The 25,994-nt window shown below is 42.1% G+C and overlaps 1 protein-coding gene across 4 annotated transcripts in view; it reads right to left on the bottom strand.

The window, feature by feature from the left end:
• Window positions 1-4,403: 4,403 nt before the first annotated feature.
• The window catches only part of LOC118396445 (harmonin), a 46,266-nt gene continuing 24,675 nt past the window's right edge, over window positions 4,404-25,994 (bottom strand). For 2 of the 4 annotated variants that reach the window (XM_035790660.1, XM_052465483.1), the window contains 7 exons: window positions 15,510-15,551; window positions 13,667-13,720; window positions 12,917-13,016; window positions 12,311-12,420; window positions 11,894-11,949; window positions 10,063-10,187; window positions 4,404-6,470 (listed from right to left, as the gene is read on the bottom strand). In XM_035790660.1, coding sequence (XP_035646553.1) covers window positions 10,094-10,187; window positions 11,894-11,949; window positions 12,311-12,420; window positions 12,917-13,016; window positions 13,667-13,720; window positions 15,510-15,551 — 456 coding nt within the window. In that variant the 3' untranslated portion in view covers window positions 4,404-6,470; window positions 10,063-10,093. The other 2 variants (XM_035790661.1, XM_052465484.1) reach the window with 2 other exon arrangements.

Raw genomic sequence — 25,994 nt, 5'->3', positions numbered from 1 at the left:
GGCTTTAAACTTCTTCACAACAGTATCTCGGACCTGCCTGGTGTGTTCCTTGTTCTTCATGATGCTCTCTGCGCTTTTAACGGACCTCTGAGACTATCACAGTGCAGGTGCATTTATACAGAGACTTGATTACACACAGGTGGATTGGATTTATCATCATTAGACATTTTAGGTCAACATTGGATCATTCAGAGATCCTGACTGAACTTCTGGAGAGAGTTTTCTGCACTGAAAGTAAAGGGGCTGAATAATTTTGCACGCCCAATTTTTCAGTTTTTGATTTGTTAAAAAAGTTTGAAATATCCAATAAATGTTGGTCCACTTCATGATTGTGTCCCATTTGTTGTTGTTTCTTCACAAAAAAATACAGTTTTATATCTTTATGTTTGAAGCCTGAAATGTGGCAAAAGGTCGCAAAGTTCAAGGGGGCCGAATACTTTCGCAAGGCACTGTAGGAGCTCAAACGTTTTGGGAACAAAAATATTTAATTATTGGGACTCCCAAGAAATGAGATTGAACATATATCGCCAATTCTTCCCCCTTCTGTAATCGGTCACGTCTAAATACATTATAATCATTTACTTCAGTGTTTTTTTAATATCAGAGATAGAACCATTTAACCATGTTTCCGTGAGAACAAGAATGTTGGGACATGAGTCCTGTACCCAAATGTCAGTTCTGTCCGTTTTTAAAATCCTACTTTGCACATTAAGGTGCATTAGCCCAAGCCCCCTATGAGATTTAAAGTCGGAGGGGGGTTCAGCTCACTCTTATAAAAGCTAACAGGCAGGGTCATCTGCAGCTATGTTGAGTGAGCTGAGACTTTCTAAAGATCCCTGGCCAACCACGTGAGAGCATTTGACAGACCTCCCTCAAGTCGCTGGATGCAGGGGCTGAGGCGGGAACTGGAAGAGCAGTGTTGGCAGAGCTCAATCCACCCGGACGAAGCTACCGCCAAAGGAGTAGAGCTGCTGCAGGGGACTATAGTGGCTGCCAATGCTCCATTCTGGGTGTGGCTCCTGTTGCAGGGTTGGGGCTGCCATGGGGGGTAGGAGTAGGGAGGTTAACCAAAAATAGCCTGGGAGGGAGGTTGTGGAGGAAATTGAGGAAGCTGGCTAAACTCCAAACTCTCAGCATATGAGGGCTGATGATGTGAATGATACATGGTGTGGACTGCATCCTGTGGTGCAATACCCTGAAGAGGGTTTTGCCAGACCCTAGGGAAGTGGTTGGTGCTCTGTAGAGCTGGGCTGAGTTGATGTGGGCCTGGTCTTGTACAGCTGTGTTGGGCCCGTCTGGTGTGATGGGCCGGATCTAGTAGAGCTGTGCTATGATGAGCCAGGTCTTGTTGAGCTAAGCTGTGATGGGCCAGGTCTGGTTGAGTTGTGCTGTGATGGGTCGGGTCTGGTAGAGCTGTGTTGATGCGGGCCAGGTCTAGTAGAGCTGTGCTGTGATGGGCCGGCCCTGGTCTGGCAGCATGGGAGGGAGGTTGTAGGGGGAATTGAAGAGGGTGGTGTGGCTGGCGATGCTCCAAACTCTGCACTGGGCCTCTTTGACTGCGTATGGCTTGGGCATTGCTCAGTGTATCTGCATGCAGTTCCTGGGAGAGAAGTGGTGAAGGGTGGTATGAGGGGTAGCGTTTCTGCTTGTTCTCCAGTCTCTCTGAGGCACCACTGGATGCAGGTCTATAGGAGCATCTGATTTGTCTCACAGAGTTGGTGGCTGGTCTGCTGCTCCTGTGGGGTGAGGTGGACTGGCCAACATTCTTTAACGTCCTGGCGAAGGTGGGGACTGTATCTTTGTACAGGTGTACATTGTCGTACAGACTGTCCAGGCTGAGGGTGGGATGGCGGGCCAGGTGTACGTTGAGCCATAACACACAGTCCTGAGAAGCTGGCATTTACCTGATGGATGGTGGCAGGGTGAACATTTCTCCTCTGGAGCAGGGTATACATTACAATCTTTGCAAGGGGGAAGATGGTGGAGGCCCTCTCCATCACTCCCCTTAGTGATGTGGTCACTCTCTCCTGTTGGGCACGCAGGTCATTGGTCCCTGTGTGAATGAGGATATGGCTGGGGGAGCCAAGCTGGGCCACAGTCAAGAGCTCCATACCTAACTCTGTTGTGGGGCACCATAACTTTGCCACCATTTTAAGTGGGAAAAGTTTATTCTATAATACGGTGTCTCTCACTGCTCTAATATAAACTTTCCATTGGAGTCAATCATTAATATAGTGTTTGGTTTCTCGTCAGGTTTGTGGAGGATGGCAGGAGTGATGGGAGCAATTACAGGCCGTGAGATCGGGATGGAGGGGTTCAGCTGTGTTGGTGCATTGGTTGGTTGGGTTGGTTGGTTGGTGGGTGGGTGCTGATTCAGCTGTTGGCTTGGTCCTGGGTTTTTGTGGGACTCTTTGTAGAGCTAACACACCATAAACATGCATAAAACGTATTTACAGTCAACGAAAATGATTAACACACAAATAGACTAGATAATAATTATCTTTATAGTTAGACATGACTCTGTAAACATACGATGTTAGCCAGCTAACTAGAGTGGCAAGCGAGCCGATCAGTTACATGTAGGTGCATATGTATCACCACGCATGCTATGTCGTGTCGAGCGTTGTAGAACGCAAAATGGGACTTAACCAACCGTGTGGTGGGACCCAACCCCGTTTCATGTGCCGCAGCGAGAAGTACTTGCTTTAGACCAGAGATGATGAACACGACGTTAATCATTTCACATTGCTGAGTATGACTTTTAATCTTAATATCCACAACAGTAGCTATGTTTCCATCAACTTGTCCAGTGATATATTTGTCGACATTGTGGAAGTTTGCATAGAAAATATATGTGACAATTGCCTGAAAGTAATCGTCACACCAATTTAAAAAATATATAAAATAATTACACAACCTACATTATCGAATAAAAATGAAGTGTTACCATTACCCATTAGGCAAATTGCACATGAATAAATTGGTGACAGCATGTATTCCAATTGGTTTCATGTCTCAGGTAGTCCACGAAAGCCAGCAGGGTAAGAATGCAATATTTGCCATATTTGAATAATTCTCATGTGCCGACATATCACCACTGTCCGTGCAATGGTGAAACTTGTTCTCCTGTAGATATGAAATTATTGGATGGTGAAACTTTCCAGCCAACCAGAAAAGCAAGGCCAAGCAATTGAGGTATTCTTGAAAGTCAGGACAGTCCTTGCCCTGCAAAGAAAGTTTATTTTTTATTTTTTATAGTTAAGCAGTAGACATTTAGAATTAAATGTGGAGTGGAGCTTCATAGTTACGCAATGACATTACATGTACCGTAGAAATTATTCAGTAATCATCATTTATTGGAAAAACCCAGTTTCCATCATAATTTGTTCCAATAAAGAAAGTTAAACAGAAGAAAGTTCCTACCCTGTCAAAGGGTTACAATTTTCTCGATCTTTAGAAAATGTCTCCTTTATCTGTCCTTTCCATTACACGTCGTGGAGGTTTTGTTTGCGACAGTAAGCTAGGTTTGGCGGCAGATTTTCATGCAAATATTCTAAAATCTGCATAAAGAACATATGTTAATTTCCCCACCAAACTTTGTTGCGGTTGAAATCAGTGTGTGATGATTTGGAACGCACAAATGTACTTTTTCTATTAAAGTTTTCATGTACCGAATACAAATATAATGTTCAATTTGTTCCCATCGCATTTTTTCAATTCTACCGATAGTTTTGTCCGAAAAGCTGTTGAGTTGAATAGCAAAAATGCCTACTTTGTTATTGTCATGTGCATTCTAGCCAACAGCGTCATGTCACCAGAATAAGACTCTAAACATGTATTGGGAAGGAGCATCAAGCTCATTCCGTGCACTTTCACCACCCTGTGAAGTTCATCATAACTTATTTAATTTGTAGCCTAATAAACTGCATGGTTTCACGATTCGTAGTGGGAGGACCACACACCATGTTATTGTGTGACTCCGAGTTCACTTCTAGATGATGGTTATTATATCAATGTTTGCGCATAAAGGCGTTTCCACCGTAAGTTCTCGCCAATTAATTTTACCGACACAAAAAGATCCCACCACGTCGAACAAACAAATTATCTGTCTGCATTTATTCAATTGTACCGAAACCTCCTGTTTCCATTACCGATGTCGTGATTCTTTTATATACGGTATGACTTTACTCACATAAAAACTGTGGATGGAAACATGGTTAATGCTTTTGACGAATCAACCTGGGTCAATGGAAACCTGCCTCGTGTTTCATTCAATGTAAATAATGCTACTATTAGAGAGAGAGAGAGAGAGAGAGAGAGAGAGAGAGAGAGAAAGAGAACTAACGCATTAGAATTCCAGCTTTATAAACTGCCCAAATCGTGAATCCAGACAATCTGATCAGTCAAAGTAAGCACATACCTTTATTGATTCTGAGAGAGCATTGATTTCAAATAGGGACATTGATTACATCACAGTGTGCTTGCCTGCCTGCCTGCAGGGCTGCTCCTGCTGCTAATTACATACTCTAACTGAATACAGATAAGCTCAAACACCTTTCATTGGAGATTTAGGAGTGTCATTTCACCTATAACGAGGGGGCTTATGGCATACTAGAAGCTCATTAAGATACACTTAGCATTTAACTAAACTCAGAGGATCAAAACTTGTTGACACCGATGGCCCTCAGCATCAGAGTTCAGTTTTTCACAACTGTGTTCCTATGCTGTAGTGTACTAGAATGAGAAGAATGGGGAACATAGCTATGTAATTAGTTGGGACATTGAGATTTCTGCATTAGGATGCATTTACATGACAAATCAAAATGATATGGCAACCATGTTAGCGACCCATTAAAGTAACTGTCCAGTGAACATCTCACTTTTTATAGTTCATATTCTGTTTACTCATACCCAAATAATGTTGTTGACTCATCCTGTACTTGTACGTGGCCAAAGTGTAAATTGGAGAAAAAACACAAACTTCATATCTCAAACAGACAGTTTCTAAAATGCTTGCTATTTCCTCATAAAGTATGAAGTCATCCTCCTGAGGAGAATGAGCTGGCCAATCAGCCCTCTACTCACGTTAATATTTTTAATGACAGGTTGGGGTACCTGTTGGGGTACGCCCACACTATTCCAACACAATAAAGCAGTTTTTTTTAACATTACCACTTTTTGGAAGGAAAACTATTTCACTCATATTGTAAGTAATTATAGGTCATATTTCATAGAAATCTGGAAACACTGGACCGTTACTTTAACATTACACAAGGAATATTTAAATAATGCTATGGAACTGAATGTCTAGAATTAAAACCATATTTGAAATTGCAAAAGTTGTCTCAACTCTCTAAATATATAGTCCGGGTACCAGTCTTTTCAGCTATAGCTAACATTTCACTACAGTACCAGCTGTGGATACCCATACTAACATACTGTATACTATATACGATTAGTTCATTTTAGTATACTGTAAACGAACGGTACCCTTTCACTTGAGTGTAATTTTGGCATACTAACTATATCCATACTATGAGCAATTGGCATACTATATACTCAATTTACTTCACAAATAGTACGGAGTAGGCTACAAGGAGTGGAACATTGGCGAAAAAGACGGGTACCCAGGCTACAAAATATATGGCGCTGAGGGGGATAGTCCTGGTTGGTATTAGATAGAACGTTGCGGCCCCGCACACCTTGGGGTAAAACAACTTGTGGCCAAGACCAACAACACAAACAAACGGACTATACAGCGACAAGTAGTGGAGTTACAAACGGACGATACTAAACAAATGAAATGTCTTACCTGTGAGGAAATGTTCTCTACACACATAGCTACGTGTACTTGGACACCGGGTCCCCACATTTCCCACTCTCCTACACCGACATCCAGAGGGCTCTTCTCGCAGGCACTATTTCCCTACGTGGAAGTATTACAAACCATAGGTCTGGATTTTTGACCTGGTACATTGAGCAACACAGCAGCTTTTCGGCATTGTTTTAATGTATGTATAACAACAACAAAAATCAACGATGAAGTTGTCTCTTTTATAATGAGGTTCAATTGGAAAGAATGTTTTGTTTTTCCCCAATTTGTGTGTGTGGCCCGAGGTGAATTCCTTCTTATGCCGTGAATATCGGCTCAGAGTATTACGTAGTGATGTCATAACCCTCTAGCTTCTTCAGAAAGTTTCTGTACTGGGATGTAAATGGAACTCAACAGAGGATGAATCAGTCTCTTTCACATTCTAGAGAGTTCACATGTAGCACATCACGGCGTGGTTCTGGTTCAAACAGACTTGCTGTCAATAGTGCTCAGCATTGCATTGCAACAGTTTGACGCAGGGATTTGATTGTGATGATAAAATAGGTCAAATGTCAGAGGAAATGAGAACGATGGTTCCTGGTTGGTGGGTATGGCTTGTTTGGCAGGCAGGTGGTCAGGTGACTCTCAGAAGAACGTCCTACAGAAAGAAAGAAACAGGTCGAATGACCTGGATATCATCAGTTGAGGAGCCTTAGAATGTATCTTAGGTCATAAGTCCCGCTAGAGACGCCACTATGGGTTTCTTCACAGTACCTCAACCCAAAACGGATTTAATGCGTTAATCAGTTATGTATAGAGCAATGTCATCATGGAATGCTCTGCCACCAGAGCTTACTCAGGCAAAAAGCAAGTTTAGTTTAAAAAACATATAAAAATACAATGTTTCCCAGCACCTCTCCTCTTTCTAAAGATCTAATTTAACTATACGGTATTTAAGAATATGAATATATGAGTACCCAGCTAGCACAGTGGATCTGGGCCAATTCTGGCTGAGAGTCGGGGCACTCAGCTGAGAGTCAGACTCGGCCACGAGTCTGCATGACTTATGGCTAGGATACGGGCATTGTGCTCGGGCCGATTCCGGTGTGAGTTATCTGGCCCAAATGTATGACTTGGGGCTCGGGCCGATTGGGGCTACTCTCTGTAATTAACATTTCATTATTTATTTTTCCATATTTTCTAATTATTTTCTGTGATCAAAAGATACAATTAACATTTCAATATGTGTGTTTCAATTCAATTTTATAGAGTCCTGTGTAGTATTTCAGTATTTTGATACTTTGTGCGAGGCAATTGATAAGCATTAAAAACTTTGTGGATGGAGCCTCCTGAGTGGCTCAGCGGTCTAAGGCACGGCATCAAAGTACAAACTGCGTTGCTACAGATGCTGGTTCGAGACCCGAGCCAGCCATGACCGGGAGACACATGAGGCGACGTACAATTGGCCCAGCACCGCCCGGGGAAGTTTGGGACAAGGATGGGACAAGGCTTTCCTTGTCCCATCGCGCTGTAGCGACTCCTGTGCCGGGCCAGGCGCATGCACGCTGACACGGTCACCAGGTGTATATAGGGTTTCCTCCGACACAATTTTCTTTTGTGGATGGGTAAAAATTTGTACGTATAAAATGTATAATAGTAATATTAAACATTTCTAAATCGGGTAATTTTGTATACATTTATTTAAATTGCATCAGGCCGCTTCTGGGGGGATTCTGGTCAGATGCAGGCAATGTCGGCTGAATTCCGGTAGACAGAAACAGCCCGATGTACTTGGGTCGAATCTGGGCAGTCAGTCATTTTGATTCCGGGCCGAGTCCTCGGGTGTCGATTCAAACAGTTCCGGCCACCCGGAAGAGGGCCGCTCCTGGGCCGATTCCTCATTGCTAGCTGGGTAGTGAGTAAATATACATGTTTTTGTTGCTTGGTGCCTTGACAATATATTACTTTTCATTTTAATATGAACGTAATAATATCTATTGTTGTTCTTGTCTGTAACTGTTCTGTACTCTTTCATGTGTTTTATGTGGATCCCAGGAAGAGTAGCTGCTGCATGTGCACTAGCTAATGGGGATCCTAATAAACTAAACTAAACAAGCAAGTTAGAAATAACACACATGCAGATGTGTGGAGAGACCCTATGGCTGTGTAACCCCAAATTGACTGATTGAACCCACTGGATGGTCCCATTGGATTCTCTACTGAACAACAATATAAACGCAACATGTAAAGTTTTGGTCCCATGTTTCATGAGCTGAAATAAAAGATCCCAGAAATGTTCCATATACACAAAAAACATATTTCTCTAAGATGTTCTGCACAAATTAGTTTACATTCCTGTTAGTGAGCATTTATCCTTTGCCAAGCTAATCCATCCACAGGACAGGTGTGCTATATCAAGATGATGATTTCAAAGGTGCACCTTGTGCTGGGGACAATAAAAAGGCCACTCTAAAATGTGCAGTTTTGTCACACAACACAATGCCACAGATGTCTCAAGTTCTAATGGGGCATGCAATTGGCATGCAGACTGTAGGAATGTCCACCAGAGCTGTTGCCAGATAATCTTATGTTAATTTCTCTACCATAAACTGCCTCCAACGTCGTTTAAGAGAATTTGGCAGTACGTCCAACTGGCCTCACAACCACAGGACCACGTGTAACCACACCAGCCCAGGACCTCCACATCAGGCTTCTTCACCTGCGGGATCGTCTGAGACCTGCCACCCGGACTGTTGATGAAACTGTGGGTTTGCACAACCAAATAATTTATGCACAAACTGTCAGAAACCGTCTCAGGGAATTTAATCTGAGTGCTCGTCGTCCTTACCAGGGTCTTGACCTGATTGCAGTTTGGACTTGTTATCGACTTCAGTGGGCAAATGCTCCCCTTCGATGGCCACTGAAACGTTGGAGAAGTGTCCTCTTCACGGATGAATCCCGGTTTCAACTGTACCGGGCAGATGGCAGACATGTGGGCGGGGGTTTGCTGATGTCAACGTTGTGAACAGAGTGCCCCATGGTGGCGGTTGGGTTATGGTATGGGCAGGTATAAGCTACATACACAATTGCATTATATCGATGACAATTTTAATGCACAGAGATACCGTGACAAGATCCTGAGGCACATTGTCGTGCCATTCACCCACCGCCATCACCTCATATTGTTTCAGCATGATAATGCACGGCCCCCATGTTGCAAGGATCTGTACACATTTCCTGGAAACTAAAAATGTCCCAGCTCTTCAATGACCTGCAGACCAACCAGACATGTCACCCATTGAGCATGTTTGGGATGCTCTGGATCAATGTGTATGACAGCATGTTCCAGTTCCCGCCAATATCCAGCAACTTCGCACAGCCATTTAAGAGGAGTGGGACAACATTCCACAGGCCACAATCAACAGCCTGACCAACTCTATGCAAAGGAGATGTGTCGCGCTGCATGAGACAAATGCTGGTCACACCAGATACGGACTGTTTTTTTTATCCACGCCCCTACTTTTTCTTAAGATATCTGTGACCAACAGATGCATATCTGTATTCCCGGTCATGTGAAATCCATAGATTAGGGCCTAATATATTTATTTTAGTTGACATATTTCCTTATATGAACTTGAACTCAGTCAAATCTTTGAGATTGTTGAAGGTTGCGTTTATATGCTTGTTCAGTGTATTTGGGCCATGAATTGTGAAACATTTGTTTCAACTAGGTAGGTCATAACGTGGTGGGTACATATAGGTAAAATACCAAAGCTTGTGGTGGGCCACAGCACCAAAACAGTTTGGGGATCGCTGCTATAGTAATCTCCCAGTATAGGTCCAAACATGTTACAGTCCCTTTGACTAACATCAATCAGAACAACTGCTGAAGGCTGGCAGAAGGCTGTGTCACTACCTCGGTCACGCTGATTATGGATGTGACCTCTTAGGGCAGGCCGGAGCCTTAGAAATGCACTGTATGTGCGGTGTGTCTATTGTTCTAGAAGACAGACACTGCCATTCATTGTGACAGCAAGTGTCTAAAATGAGAGGCATAAAACGTACATACTGTTTACTACTGATGGTGGTGTGTCGTCGTTTCTGATTGACAGAGAGACTGTCACATGAATTAGATGCATACTGCACAAGCACACACAGTCCACCTCCCCCTGGGGCCAAACAGTCATGCCAAACATCCCCTCTGGCAGGGGCACAAGGTAGGGGTGCGTGGGTGTAGGGTTTTTACCCACAGGTGGGGGTGTGCAGGGTGAGAGGTTAGGGCTAAAACTGGAGCCGGTAGCCTTGTCTGTACACTGATGCACTGCCTTCAAACACCTTTCTGTTCACAGTAGGACTGACTGATGTTGACTTTGGGCTGAACACACACACACACACCGACAGACACACAGACATGAACATCGACAGATAGACAGTCTAACAGACATACACACTACTTTGACTACATGAGAGGCCATTTAGCTATAGTCACATCACAGTCAACACATACAGTGGATTCGGAAAGTATTCAGACCACCTGTCCCCTTTTCCACATTGTTACGTTACAGCCTTATTCTAAAATGGATCAAATAAAAAACTGTCCTCATCAATCTATACACAAAACCCCATAATAACAAAGCAAAAAACATGTTAAAATCTTTAGCAAATTTATGAAAAATACAAAACAGAAATCCCTTATTTATGTAATTATTCAGACCCTTTGCTATGAGACTCGAAATTGAGCTGAGGTGCATCCTGTTTCAGTTAATAATTCTTGAGATGCTTCTACAACTTGATTGGAGTCCACCTGTGGTAAATTCAATTGATTGGACATGATTTGGAAAGGCACACACCTGTCGTGGCACGGATCTGGGGAAGGGTACCAAAACAATTATGCAGTATTGAAGGTCCCCAAGAATACAGTGGCCTCCATCAATCTTAAATGGAAGAAGTTTGGAACCACCAAGACTCTTCCTAGAGCTGGCTGCCCGGCCAAACAGAGAAATTGAGAGAGAAAGGCCTTGGTCAGAGAGGTGACTAAGAACCCGATGGTCACTCTGAAAGAGCTCTGGAGTTCCTCTGTGGAGATTGGAGAACCTTCCAGAAGGACAACCATCTCTGCAGCACTCCACCAATCAGGCCTTTATGGTAGAGTGGGCAGACGGAAGCCACTCCTCAGTAAAAGGCACATGACAGCCCGCTTGGAGTTTGCCAAATGGCACCTAAATTACTCCAAGATTGAACTCTTTGGCCTGAATGCCAAGCGTCACATCTGGAGGAAAACTGGCACCATCCCTACGGTGAAGCATGGTGGTGGCAGCATCATGCGGTGTGGATGTTTTTCAGTAGTAGGGACTAGGAGATTAGTCAGGATCGAGGGAAAGATGAACAGAGTAAAGTACAGATAGATCCTTGCTCCAGAGCGCTAAGGACCTCAGACTGGAGCGAAGGTTCACCTTCCAACAGGACAATGACCTTAAGCACACAGCCAAGACAACGCAGGAGTGGCTTCGGGACAAGTCTCTGAATGTCCTTGAGTGGCCCAGCCAGAGCCCGGACTTGAACCTGATTGAACATCTCTGGAGAGACGCTCCCCACCTAACCTGACAGAGCTTGAGAGGATCTGCATAGAAGAATGGGAGGAACTCCCCAAATACAGGTGTGCCAAGTTTGTAGCGTCATACCCAAGAAGACTGAAGGCTGTAATCGCTGACAAAGGTGCTTCAACAAAGTACTGAGTAAAGGGTCTGAATGCTTATGTAAATGTGATGTTTCTGTTTTAGTTTTTTTTAATATATTTGCTAACATTTCTAAAAACATTGCTTTGTCATTTTGAGGTATTGAGGGTAGATTGATGAGGGAACAAAAACAATGTAATTATTTTAAAAATAAGACTAACATGAAAAAGTCAAGGCGTCTTAAATACTTCCTGAATGCACTGTAAATAACAAGTCAATTGAAACATTACGCCCTGCATCTACCTTCAACTGAATCATTGTGAGCATTTATAAGCTACGCATTGTGTGTATTCACATACTGCAGAGATTGTACCACATGTGGACTTGATGGAGAGTATGTACTTACACCTCATCTTCATACTCTTTTGGAGGTGACACTGCTATCACCAGGTCAATCCAATCCTAAAGGCACACATTCAGATAAATAAAAAAATCAGTGATGCTTGGCTCATATAATGATGAACTGTCTATCCCTCTTCCATATAGGATTTGCAGGGTTAAAAGAATATCACAGAGCTATTGATCCAAATAAATCTCCCCCTCCCCTCACTATAAAACCAACTGTCCCGACTGTTGACGTTTTGATCGGGGCTGGTCTTATCAATAAGACTCATGTAAGACAAATTACCGTCAGCACAAAACAACCGGGGTAGTATTCCACAATACAGGATCAAACTGATAGCCTCGGATATGCCCCCCCAGTATTTCTGATCTTTAGACATTGTTGTTGTTAAGAGTGTAAAAGAGACAGTTAAAAGCATACCCCTCCACTGTTCCAGGCACGGGTCAGAGAGTTTTGTCCTTCTGTCAGTGAGGAGTCCGTCAGGATCTTCCCATTCACAGCCATCACCTCATCTCCTGGCACTATCCCACCTGGGGAGGCACACGCACACACACAATCACAAAAATTACTTTTGTTTTTACATACAACAACCTCTGGGTGAATAGTGCTGCCTATGTAGATTCAACTTACGTTTAGTAAACAGATCCCACTCAATAGCCTTGGATTCCTTTCTACTAATATTGCTCCACATGGACATAAAGGCTGCATTTACACAGGCCACCCAATTCTGATTATTTTTCCACTAATTGGTCTTTTGACCAATCAAATCAACTGTTTTGCCCATAATTGGACAAAATAACAGAACTTGGCTGCCTGTGTAAACACAGCCATAGACTAATAAGAGCAGAATCAGACCATTGAATATCATTCTGAGAGATGCAATAAACCTTTTGACATTCTGTTTGTCTGTCAAATATGAAACAAAAACATGCCATTCAATTTCTATTGGTGACAACAGAGGGTTGAGACAAGATATTGATGTTTGTAACCTTAAATAAATTAAAGTGTTGACACGTATGAACTCACCATGTTTGTCTGCCGAGCCTCCATCATAAATGGCAGATACCACTAGCTTTCCCAGAGGGGAGTCTACTCCCCCCTCCACAGCCAGATCAAGTGGTCCAACCTGAGGTAAGAGAGACACATGGAAATACATGTTATGCATTCATTACATATGATTTAAAAATGCACGGTAAAGAAATCGCTCCGCCATTTCCTGGTTGCTAAAATTCTAATAGTTCACCTAATTTCAGTTTATGTGACAAAACAAACAAGTATAGTGTAGAGAATCATTGTAACATCTAAACTACTGTGAAATATATTTTCCATAACCAAAATATAGTATTTTCAGTTGTTTGAAGCTGTGTACAAAAAAAGAAAGTAAAAGATGGAAAACGAAACTTGTGAACGGGAAGCATAGAAATAGCACACATAGAACAGATGTACCGCTTCTTAGACTTGCTTTCAATGAGTATGACAGATCTATAACTCACATTGCCATGTGAATTTGGTCTGATCACCCAAAGAGTTACATATTGCAGCTTTAAAGCCTTAGATGTATCATCATCATCATCACCATCATCCTACTGTATGTCTGTCTGTCTGAGGAAATAGAGATGATTCTGCAGTGCAGGAATGAACTTTTTGTTTTGCCAATTAACCTCATTGTCCCCAAAGGTAAGTTTGTTTCGATCCTTCTTTCCTTTAATAAAAATATAACAACCTGAAAAGTATAGTCAAAACTGGACAGTTCATCCTGATGGTAATTCTGCTTACCTTTTTGATTCTCAGTAGTCTCACGTCTCGCCCAGCTATCTGTTCCGAGGAGAACTGTTAACACAACCAGCAGAGATGGATGGAGTCAAAACAAAACACATAACATTACAACACTGGATCACAGTGAATAGATATGTATGGATTGTACAATCTATACATTATATCTCTATTATATACAGTGCCTTTGGAAAGTATACAGACCACTTTACTTTTTCCACATTTTGTTACGTTACAGCCTTATTCTAAAATGGATTAAATAAATCAAAATCCTCGGCAATCTACACACAATACCCCATGATGACAAAGCAAAAAAAAAAAAAAGTTTTGAAATTTTAGCAAATATATTGAAAATAAAAAACAGAAATAGCTTTTTTACATAAGTATTCAGACCCTTTGCTATGAGACTTGAAATTGAGCTCAGGTGCATCCGGTTTCCATTGATCATCCTTGAGATGTTTCTACAACTTGGAGTCCACCTGTGGTAAATTCAATTGATTGGACATGATTTGGAAAGGCACACACCTGTCTATATCAGGTCCCACAGTTGACAGTGCATGTCAGAGCAAAAACCAAGCCATGAGGTCAAAGGAATTGTCCGTAGAGCTCCGAGACAGGATTGTGTCGAGGCACAGATCTGGGGAAGGGTATCCAAACATTTATGCAGCATTCAAGGTCCCCAAGAACACAGTGGCCTCCATCATTCTTAAATGGAAGAAGTTTGGAACACTCCTCAGTAAAAGGCACATGACAGCCCAATTAGAGTTTGCCGTTCTCTGGTCTGATGAAACCAAAATTGAACTATTTTGCCTGAATGCCAGGCATCACGTCTGGAGAAAACCTGGCACCATCTCTAAGGTGAAGCATGATGGTGGCAGCATCATGCTGTGGGGAAGTTTTTCAGGGGAGGGACTGGGAGACTAGTCAGGATCAAGGCAAAAATGAACAGAGCAAAGTATAGAGAGATCCTTGATGAAAACCTGCTCCAGAGCGCTCAGGACCTCAGACTGGGGCGAAGGTTCACCTTCCAACAGGACGACTACCCTAAGCACAGAGCAAAGACAATGCAAGAGTGGCCTCAGGACAAGTCTCTGAATGTCCTTTAGTGGCCCAGCCAGATTGCGGACTTGAACCCAGTTGAACATCTCTGGAGAGACCTGGAAATAGCTGTGCAGCAATGCTCCCCATCCAACCTGATAGAGCTTGATCTGCAGAGAAGAATGGGAGAAACTCCCCAAATACAGGTGTGCCAAGCTTGTAGCGTCATACCCAAGAAGACTCAATGCTGTAATCGCTGCCAAAGCGGCTTCAACAAAGTACTGAGTAAATGGCCTGAATACTTATGTAAATGTGTTATTTCAGTTCTTTTTGTAAGACATTTGCAAACATTTCTAATCCTGTTTTTGCTTCATCATTATAGGATATTGTGTGTGGATTGAGGCAGAGAGAAAAAAAACTATTTAATCAATTTAATATGGCTGTAACGTAACAAAATGTACAAAAAGTCAAGGGGGTCTGAATACTTTCCGAAGGCAATGTATGGCTTTAGGTATAGAAAACCATTTCCCTGAGGCGCATTGACTATTTTCAAGAAAGATGAGAACATTAGAGGTGTCCCACTGAGGTTTCCAGGAAGGCTATAACACAGAATGGATGTTACAGTGACTCAATGGCCACACAGAACCGAGAAGGTCAACTATGGGATGGCTCACAATGGAGACTGACATTTACAAACGGCTTTATAGTCACGGTTAACAGATCTTCGTTGGCACGTGTCACACGCCTGTACACATGACATGATCCTGTACGTCTAAAGGTCTTGCAGCTATAGACAGACATACAGTACCATGGAGTGGGGATCAAAGTCTTCCACGTATTTCTGAAAGCCCTGAAAGACAAAACAACATATTAGACAGTTCAACATGGCAGTGCTGCATTTGAGGTTCAGCGCCACTAGGAAGCATGGTTGAACAATAGGCCTATAATGCAGGCCCTATATCACCCTGGTCTCTTAACTGATTTCTTGCTCAGTAATATGACATCTTACACAATGGCAATGGCAATGTAGCTTATTACTTTTCTAAATGACGTTGGCATGTAATGATGTAATTAGGTTCTAACAGAGAACGAGTGTGGTGAGTGCACAAGGGCTAGATTTCCTTTGACAACCACTTCTGTCTTTAAATGGTATTTCAAATTGATTAATGTTATAATACAACAAAAACCAAGGCTGTGGACTCATTTTCCATGTCTTTCCAGCTCTGAAAAATAAAGTGATGACAAGGTCTATGCGACCGTAGAGAGAAGGCTAACTATACACACGGAGTGTACAAAACATTAGGAACATCTCTTTAATATTAAGATGAACCCCCCTTTCCCCCAGAACAGCCTCAGTTCGTCGTGGCATGGACTCTACAAGGTGTCGAAAGTGTTCCACAGGGATGCTGGCCCATGTTGACTCCGATGCTTCCCACAGTTGTGTCAAGTTGGCTGGATGTCGTTTGGGTGGTGGACCATTCTTGATACACACAGGAAACTGTTGAGCGTGAAAAACCCAGCAGCGTTACAGTTCTTGACACACTGAAGCCTGGTGCGCCTACAGGGTTGGGGAGTAACGTAAAACGTTACATGTAAGGGGTTACCAGAAAAACGGTAACTGTAATCCGTTAAATTACCAGCAAAAATATTGTAATCAGATTACAGATACTTTTGAAAAATCTTTGACACTCCTCTGTTTTCTCAATGACATTCAAATCAACATTGAAAAAAGGCGGAAGTTTAAATTTGTTCCACCTGAGCGAGTCTGACCACAAGTCAGAGACCACTATGATGACACACCAAATGGGTTTGATGGAATGCTGGAAAAGAGCAGGAATAGGCCTTCAAACTCAGTGCCTCTTTGCTTGACACCTCTCCGAAAATCAAAAGAAATCAGCCAAGACCTCAGAAAAAAAATTGTAGACCTTGACAAGTCTGGTTCATCCTTGGGAGCAATATCCAAACGCTTGAAGGTACCACGTTCATCTGTACAAACAATAGTATGCAAGTATAAACACCATGGGACCACGCAGCCGTCATACCGCTCAGGAAGGAGACGCATTCTGTCTCCTAGAGATTAACGTACTTTGGTGCGAAAAGTGCAAACCAATCCCAGAACAACAGCAAAGGACCTTGTGAAGACGCTGGAGGAAACTAGAGGTCGACCGATTAATCGGAATGGCCGATTAATTAGGGCCGATTTCAAGTTTCCATAACAATTGGAAATCGGTATTTTTGGACACCGATTTGGCCAAGTTTTTTTTTTACACCTTTATTTAATCTTTATTTAACTAGGCAAGTCAGTTAAGAACACATTCTTACTTTCAATGACGGCCTAGGAACGGTGGGTTAAGTGCCTTGTTCAGTGGCAGAACCACAGATTTTTACCTTGTCAGCACGGGGATTCAATCTTTCAACCTTACAGTTAACTAGTCCAACACTCTAACTACCTGCCTCTCATTGCACTCCACAAGGAGTCTGCCTGTTACGCGAATGCAGAAAGGCAAGGTAAGTTGCCAGCCAGCATTAAACTTATCTTATAAAAAACAATCAATCAATCATAATCACTAGTTAACTACACATGGTTGATGATATTACTAGTTTATCTAGCGTGTCCTGTGTTACATATAATCGATGCGGTGAGTATTCACGAAAAAGGACTGTCCTTGCTCCAATGTGTTCCTAACCATAAACATTAATGCCTTTCTTAAAATGAATAGACAGAAGTAAATATTTTTAAACCTGCATATTTAACTAAAATAAATCCAGGTTAGCAGGCAATATTAACCAGGTGAAATTGTGTCACTTCTCTTGCGTTCATTGCACATAGAGTCAGTGCAAATGCAAAAGTTTGGGCCGCCTAATTTGCCAGAATTTTACGTAATTATGACATAACATTGAAGGTTGTGCAATGTAACAGGAATATTTAGACTAATGGATGCCACCCGTTAGATAAAATACAGAACGGTTTCGTATTTCACTGAAAGAATATAAACGTCTTGTTTTCGAGATGATAGTTTCTGGATTCGACCATATTAATGACCCAAGGCTCGTATTTCTGTGTGTTATTATGTTATAATTATGTCTATGATTTGATAGAGCAGTCTGATTGAGCGATGGTGGACACCAGTTGGCTCGTAAGCATTCATTCAAACAGCACTTTCGTGCGTTTTGCCAGCAGCCCTTTGCTGTGCTTCAAACATTGCACTGTTATGACTTCAAGCCCATCAACTCCCGAGATTAGGCTGGTGTAACCGATGTGAAATGGCTAGCTAGTTAGCGGGGTGCGCTTTAATAGCGTTTCAATCGTCACTCACTCTGAGATTTGGAGTAGTTATTCCCCTTGCTCTGCATGGGTAACGCTGCTTCGAGGGTGGCTGTTGTCGATGTGTTCCTGGTTCGAGCTCAGGTAGGGGTGAGGTGAGGGACGGAAGCTATACTGTTACACTGGCAATACTAATGTGCCTATAAGAACATCCAATAGTCAAAGGTTAATGAAATACAAATGGTATAGAGAGAAATAGTCCTATAATTCCTATAATAACTACAACCTAAAACTTCTTACCTGGAAATATTGAAGACTCATGTTAAAAGGAACCACCAGCTTTCATATGTTCTCATGTTAAGAGCAAGGAACTTAAACGTTAGCTTTCTTACATGGCACATATTGCACTTTTACTTTCTTCTCCAACACTTTGTTTTTGCATTATTTAAACCAAATTGAACATGTTTCATTATTTATTTGAGGCTAAATAAATTGTATTGATGTATTATATTAAGTTAAAATAAGTGTTCATTCAGTATTGTTGGAATTGTCATTATTACAAATAAATGTTTTTGTATTTTTTTTATCGACTGATTAATCGGTATCAGCTTTTTTTTGGGTCCTCCAATAATCGGTTTGGTATCGGCGTTGAAAAATCAGAATCGGTCGACCTCTAGAGGAAACAGGTACAAATGTATCTATATCCACAGTATATATTGACATAATCTGAAAGGCCACTCCGCAAGGAAGAAGCCACTGCTCCAAAACTGCCATAAAAAAGCCAGACTCCGGTTTGCAACTGCACATGGGGACAAAGATCGTACTTTTTGAAGAAATGTCCTCTAGTCTGATGAAACAAAAATAGAACTGTTTGGCCATAACGGCCATCGTTATGTTTGGAGGAAAAAGGAGGATGCGTGTAAGCCGAAGAACACCATCCCAACCGTGAAGCACGGGGGTGGCAGCATCATGTTGTGGGGGTGCTTTGCTGCAGGACGGACTGGTGCACTTCACAAAATAGATGGCATCATGAGGAGTGAAGATAATGTGGATATGTTGATGCAACATCACAAGACATCAGTCAGGAAGTTAAAGCTTGATCGCAAATGGGTCTTCCAAATGGACAATGACTCCAATTATACTTCCAAAGCTGTGACAAAATTGCTTAAGGACAACAAAGTCAAGGTATTGGAGTGGCCATCACAAAGCCCTGACCTCAATCCTATAGAAAATTTGTGGACAGAACTGAAAAAGCTTGTGCGGGCAAGGAGGCCTACAAACCTGACTCAGTTACACCAGCTCTGTCAGGAGGAATGGGTCAGAATTCACACAACTTATTGTGGGAAGCTTGTGGAAGGCTACCGAAACATTTGACCCAGGTTAAACAATTTAAAGGCAATGCTACCAAATACTAATTGAGTGTAGGTAAACGTCTGACCCACTGGGAATGTGATGAAATAAATAAAAGCTGAAATAATTCATTCTCTCTACTATTATTCTAACATTTCACATTCTTAAAAGAAAGTGGTGATCCTAACTGACCTAAGACAGGGAATTTTTACGAGGATTTAATGTCAGAAATTGTGAAAAACTGAGTTTAAATGTATGTGGCTAAGGTGTATGTCAACTTCCGACTTCAACTGTATATCCTTTGATTCTTGAATAATATAAATGCCTCATAAGCTTAGTTCAAGTGTTACACTCCATGAGAACCCAAAATATAAGCACGTTTTTCTCTAAATGTTTGTAAACATTGTAAATGTAAACAAACACTGTATGGCCTCAAAACATGGTTAAAACAATCATTTTGATATCATGGATAGTCCGTCCTTGCATCCAGGCCCATCCCTCAGCTTTTTGCCAAAACAGAGGCGACGGTTTGTTAGTTTCATCTGTGGATTTGCCCTTTAAACAGCTGCATATTATCAAGATATCAAAGTGTCACCAACAAAAAGGTAAACAATAGCCCTACAGTATAGCAAAGGCAGCAACTGCCATTCATTTTTCACATGTAAATAGCACTTCTCAGTGATCAAAGCATGCCATTCCATGAGTGCAGCATTTATTTTTCAACTCAAATCAATGAGCCCAATCAGTCCTCCATGAACAACAAAATCATAAACAACCGAGTAGGGCTGGATAATAAGACCTTAGTGCTCAGGTAAAACAATTTGGCTAATCTATACTTCCATATTTCCAAATCCTATTCTTGAAGATCAAAGGGTATAACATTTATTGGAATGACTGATTTTTAATGTAAAGATATAATTTAATTGTATTATTATTATATGCAGTAGAAAGCGATGGGGAAAAAAGCGATTGTTAAAACCAACACATTTCAGTGTTTCAACACATTGGTTGCTACTATAAAATATAGATGTTTTTGAAGTAAACTTCCATTGTCATACTAAGAGTTTCCAAATATCAGTTTTTCTGTTTGCTCCACTGTTCAAGAACCTTGTCTTGTAAAGCGAGATAGCGACAGCATTTCTTATTTTCACTTCAAAACATTGTAAAAGGAGATTCATTGATATACACGCACACAAACACCGTCATTTGTGGCCTTCAAAATCTGAGGGCCACAGTTCCTCAATCTCCATTCAGGAGAAAGAGGACTCATGTCTCAACCACTGCAGCAACAGCTCAGTAAACAAGGCAATCACACTGCACTTTCCATTTCAAAAAGCAGACGTCTCCAGTTTGAAACAAATGCCTTCATGACTGGAGACATCAGTCTGAGGGAGTCAGAATGAACGTTAATTAAATCTGGCTGAATGAGAAGCCAATTTATTGCAATGACATTGATGCTCTCTGCGGTACAAAAGGCTCTCTGCGGTACAAGTTTGTATCTCAAATAGCATCCTATTCCCTATATAGTGCACTACTTTCCACCAGCTATAGTGCAGAATATGTGCAATAGCAGGGTGCCACAGAGTTTATTTTAAGGCAAGGAATGTCAACTCGAGGTTTTTAATAACAATAAGCATGATCTGTAGGGTCGAGTAAAAACATGGAGGCCCTTCTTCCCATTGCACAGGAAGTTGCTTGTGGTCTCAGTTTGTATCGAACACTAATATGCCATTTACAGCGGGACAATGGGCTGTCAGTTCAGTTCAGTTCAGGGCAACCTGAACACTAAAAAGAAGACGTACAACCACTTATCTACACTACTCAGCATCCACGCCATCTGCCTATCTACCTTGAGACAAAAGAAGGCCCAATGCATGTACATAATACTTAACTTCCACAGTCAATTTAGTTGAGCTATCGAATGTGTACAAGGGACTACTGCATCCAACAGAAAGGACAGGTTGGGAACCAGGGAAATAAAGGAGGCAGTCACTCCACACGTCACTCTGAGGAAGAAAGGTGGATTGATTTAGATGAGAAAGAACAAGGGAAAACAGCCAGTAAACTAGTGAGAACCACACAGAGCAGAGGAGAGCACAGTCAGGGGAGAAGGTGGTGATGGGTATGGATTACTTGTCTCTTGTTGTTGGACCTAAACGAGTTGTTATACGTCACCATCCGTTTCAGCATCTCCGGGGGCTGTAACACAGGAACCAGACAGTAGTCATTAGAGATTGACACTACGACACCCCCCAAGCTACTTCCCTCCCTCTATGCCTTAGGGTGTGTCATGACTGTTCTGTGAGGATCTGAACGGGTCAGATCAGCTTGGGGGGGGGGGGGCTCCTGGGGGGTTGACAGTTCACACCCTGTCATAAATTACAGGAGAAGGAGACTTTCTCTCTCACTCCAGTATTTAACCCAAGGAATGTTCTTTGTTTCACAGAAGTTTTCCGGCCGAAACTCTAGCACATCAAAAGTGAATATTGGAACAATAATTCTAACATAAGAATATGGGGAATGGTCAGTGGGGAGCTAAAGAAAGCTACAGCCTGGTACGGCAACTTCAACACCCTCAACCGCAAGGCTCTCCTGAGGGTGGTGCAGTCTGCATAACGCATCAACCCTACCTGCCCTCCATGACACCAACAGTACCCGATGTCACAGGAAGGCCAAAAAGATCATCAAGGACATCAACCACCCGAGCCACTGCCTGTTCACACCACTATCATCCAAAAGGCGAGGTCAGTACAGGTGCATCAAAGCTGGGACTGAGAGACTGAAAAACAGCTTCTATCTCAAGGCCATCAGACTGCTAAAGAGCAATCACTAACTCAGAGAGGCTGCTGCCTACATTGAGACCCAATCACTGGCCACTTTAATAAATGAATCATTAGTCACTTTATACAATTCACTCTAAATAATGCCACTTTAATAATGTTTACATATCTTACTATCACATGTATATACTGTATTTTATACCATCTACTGCACCTTGCTTTTGCTGCTCAGCAATCGCTCATCCATATACTTACATGTACATATTCTCATTCACCCCTTTAGATTTGTGTGTATTAGGTAGTTGTTGGGGAAATGTTAGATATTACTGCACTGTCTGTACTAGAAGCACAAGCATGTCACTACACTCACAAAATCCTCTGCTAACCATGTGACAAATTCAATTAAAGTTAAAAACTGTACGGACGTAATACTGTAACTTGGAAAGAATATCCCCTTTATCTGTCAAGTTTCCATCCAATACATTGTGCATATAATATGACATATTAAGAAAGTATTGTTGTTAAGATATGAAAGTGATTTTAGGAGGTATAAGAGAATCTATCTCCTATAAACTGTTCATAAGTAGGTAGCCACACCCCGATAAGGTCAGAGAGAGTGTCAGATGGACGGAACCGTCCCCTTCGGCCAGAGGACATAAAAGGCTTGCCAACAGAGATTAACATCAGACCAGGAAACGTGAGGCGGTAGCTACATGTATGAAAAGGTTGTAACTTTGAACCTCAACACGAGGTGAAGAAATAAACTCACCTCACCTTTAGACAAGTGAGACGGCGAGCTGCATCTTATGTCCATCGTGGTCCAAATGCTGAATAATCAACACGAGGTGTAGGCGAGAATCTCACCTCCCAGACAATCACTGAGACAGTTGATTAGCTGTCTTGAGTCAAATATCTAGAAAAGCGAATCTAAGTGAGACTATCCTACTACGCTCATCACCAATGGGAACCGTTGCCACGGCTGGCTAGCTATCTTCCAGAGTGAACAATAGTAGAAGACGGGAAAGTGGAGACCCCTTTCAGACAATCAGAGCCGTACAGCTTGCCACTGAAAGGCCAACAAACTTCCTAAGGAGGGTTGGTTCCGACCGAACAAAGGCACTCACATGTAAATACATTCATGATTTCTTATTCCAAACGGGCAGTGGTTTGTGTGCAAACTATATGATTAATGTGAGAATAGTTCTGAAATGTATCGACGATAAGTGTCTTTTTCTCTTTCTCTCCCTCTCCATGTAGTTGGGTAAAAAGCCACCATATTGTAGAAGTCCGCCAGGGACCTTTGTCTCATGTATTAAGTGTGTATGTTATCCTGTTATTATTTAGTTAACTTGTAAATAAATTATTCAACCAATTTGTGTAGTACTGAATCATGAGTAAGGCTGGTGTTTTTGTAGATGCATGAGGTTACGACTGTTCATAATGATAAGAGGTAATGATTAATAAGATGACTGTTTATCGATGTAATAGATATATCTTATAGAGTTTAATTCGGGAGATGGTAACTCTTTAAGCAAACTCTTCCGTGGTGCCCCAACTTCCTAATGAGTTAGTTGTTACATGATCAATTTAGTCAGGTAACAATTAAACATAGTTAGTGGATTAAATAAATAACAGTCATCAGCTTAATGAAAATAAAGTCATGACAGGTTGATTATAAATACTAGATGGTCAACTATCTGGGGGTATTTCAAGATATGCGGGGGCTTAGGACTGTACTGCTGGAGAGGGCGGGTTAAATATACATTTGTAATATGGATATGGAATGTGTATTGTACTGTGAAATGTGGTTGAGCAGTGGTTTGATGGTATGCAATGCAATTTTTAGCTGCCGGGGGACTCACTGGGGTTACTGTGGTGTTTCAATATAGTGAGGATGGCTTATTAAAGAAATACAAAAAGTCTCTCTCCGTTTCTCTCTTTATGAGTTGCTTCCTCTTTCTTTCAGAGTCTCTGTCTAGGCTCCCTCTGTCTGGGCTCCCTCTGTCTGGGCTCCCTCTGTCTGGGCTCCCTCTGTCTGGGCTCCCTCTGTCTGGGCTCCCTCTGTCTGGGCTCCCTCTGTCTGGGCTCCCTCTGTCTGGGCTCCCTCTGTCTGGGCTCCCTCTGTCTGGGCTCCCTCTGTCTAGGCTCCCTCTGTCTAGGCTCCCGAGTGGCGCAGTGGTCTAAGGCACTGTATCTCAGTGCAAGAGGCATCACTATAGTACCTGATTCAAATCCAGGCTGTATCACATCTGGCTGTAATTGGGAGGGTGGCGCACAATCGGCCCAGCATTGTCCGGGTTTGGCCGGAGTAGGCCTTCATTGTAAATAAGAATGTATTCTTAATTGACTTGCCTAGTTAAATAAAGGTGAACTTAAAAACATTTTTTTTTAAGTCTGTCTCTCTGTCAACATCAGCAAAACCTTCACCTTGGATCAACTTCACTTTACAAAATAATTTACGAAATAATTCTCCATGTTGGTACCACACTATCTAATCTGAATCCTAACTAGACTGTAGCTAAATGCTTTGGATCTTCTAGAGCTAACACAGTAGCCAATCAAAAGGGGACCATCGTGCTCTCCCAGAACTTTGGTTGGTACGTAAAACCTGTAAACTCATATAAGCAAAATGATGTGATGGGTCTGCACTCAAAAAGATGTTGCGTAAGGCTGATATCATTTTTCGATTTGGTTTATTATTTTATTTGAATCAGCAGTAGCGTACACAGACGTTTCAGCTTTTAATGATCAGCATTTACAGGGCACACAGGTGAGCAACTGACGAGCAACAGGTGCTTCTAATCGGGGTTGCCACTCATCTGCCAATCAGATTCTCTGGTCTACACGCATACAAATGCAAAGAAATACAGAATTATAGGGTACGGGAGCGGGCACAAAGAGCAATTGGGGTTAATGAGACGTGAACCATCCGCTCATTTTGATACACTATATACATCTACTGGATAGCTTACCACAAAGGGCATCAGGCTAGGTCGTTCATAAATATGTGAGCCTAACTCATAAATGATATGCAAATATATGATATGGACAGTGTTCTTGATAAGGACAGGGTTTAAATTGCTCACCTGTGGCCTATAAATTCTGTTTTGAACGAAAAATATTACCAACAGACTTGAAGAAGGCTGCAAAGACAAAACGTTTGACGCAGCGAAAGGAATAAAACAATTGAAAAAATTGGAAAAGTCAACTTTATGCGACATCTTTGGAGTGCTAACACAGCAGTCACCAAACGTCAAAGCCTGAAACGGACTGCACCTAAACTGTACTGTAGGCTATATCCACGGGTGGTGGCCATCCATTTAATCAACAGGCATTTATGACAAGAGGGAGAGACGGGCTGAGATGGGCATCCTGTGTGGTCTAAATAGCAGCAGATAGAGCGTCAGTCTTACAGACGGACAGTGGGGCTTGAGAGGGTCTCAGCATCTATCAAACTGCAGCAGAGCTTCTCCGTTTCTGTGACTCTGACTCATAAGGCATTCTGGATAACGGCTTGGGTTGGTCTGGTGATCTAAGCCGCTGCTGCTTCGATTCCGTCCCACTGGTCTTTCAGCAATCGCTCTCCTACCATTCACCCCCGTGGACCTGTCCCCTTTCAGATGAATAGCATCGCAAAGACTCAGACAACCTATAGACAACCTATCGGGAACATCAATGTATTCCGAATTTCAGACAGGCAAAGAAACAATACACTCTCACTCCTCTCACTATTGGAAGGCGAGTCATGTTCTGATGCTGTATCATTTCACTCCGTTACTAAGAAGTTCTGCAGCTAAACTGCAAAAGACTTGCACGCTCTCTCAGTTTGTGGATTCATCTTTGACAACAGAATTGGACAATATATAAAAGCCAGGCCTGATCCTCCCTTGGTTTTTCT

The sequence above is a fragment of the Oncorhynchus keta genome, chromosome 17 (assembly GCF_023373465.1).
Source record: "Oncorhynchus keta strain PuntledgeMale-10-30-2019 chromosome 17, Oket_V2, whole genome shotgun sequence".
Lineage (NCBI taxonomy): Eukaryota > Metazoa > Chordata > Actinopteri > Salmoniformes > Salmonidae > Oncorhynchus > Oncorhynchus keta.
Note: the sequence above shows the minus strand (reverse complement) of the source record. Positions and strands in the feature narration are given on the sequence as shown.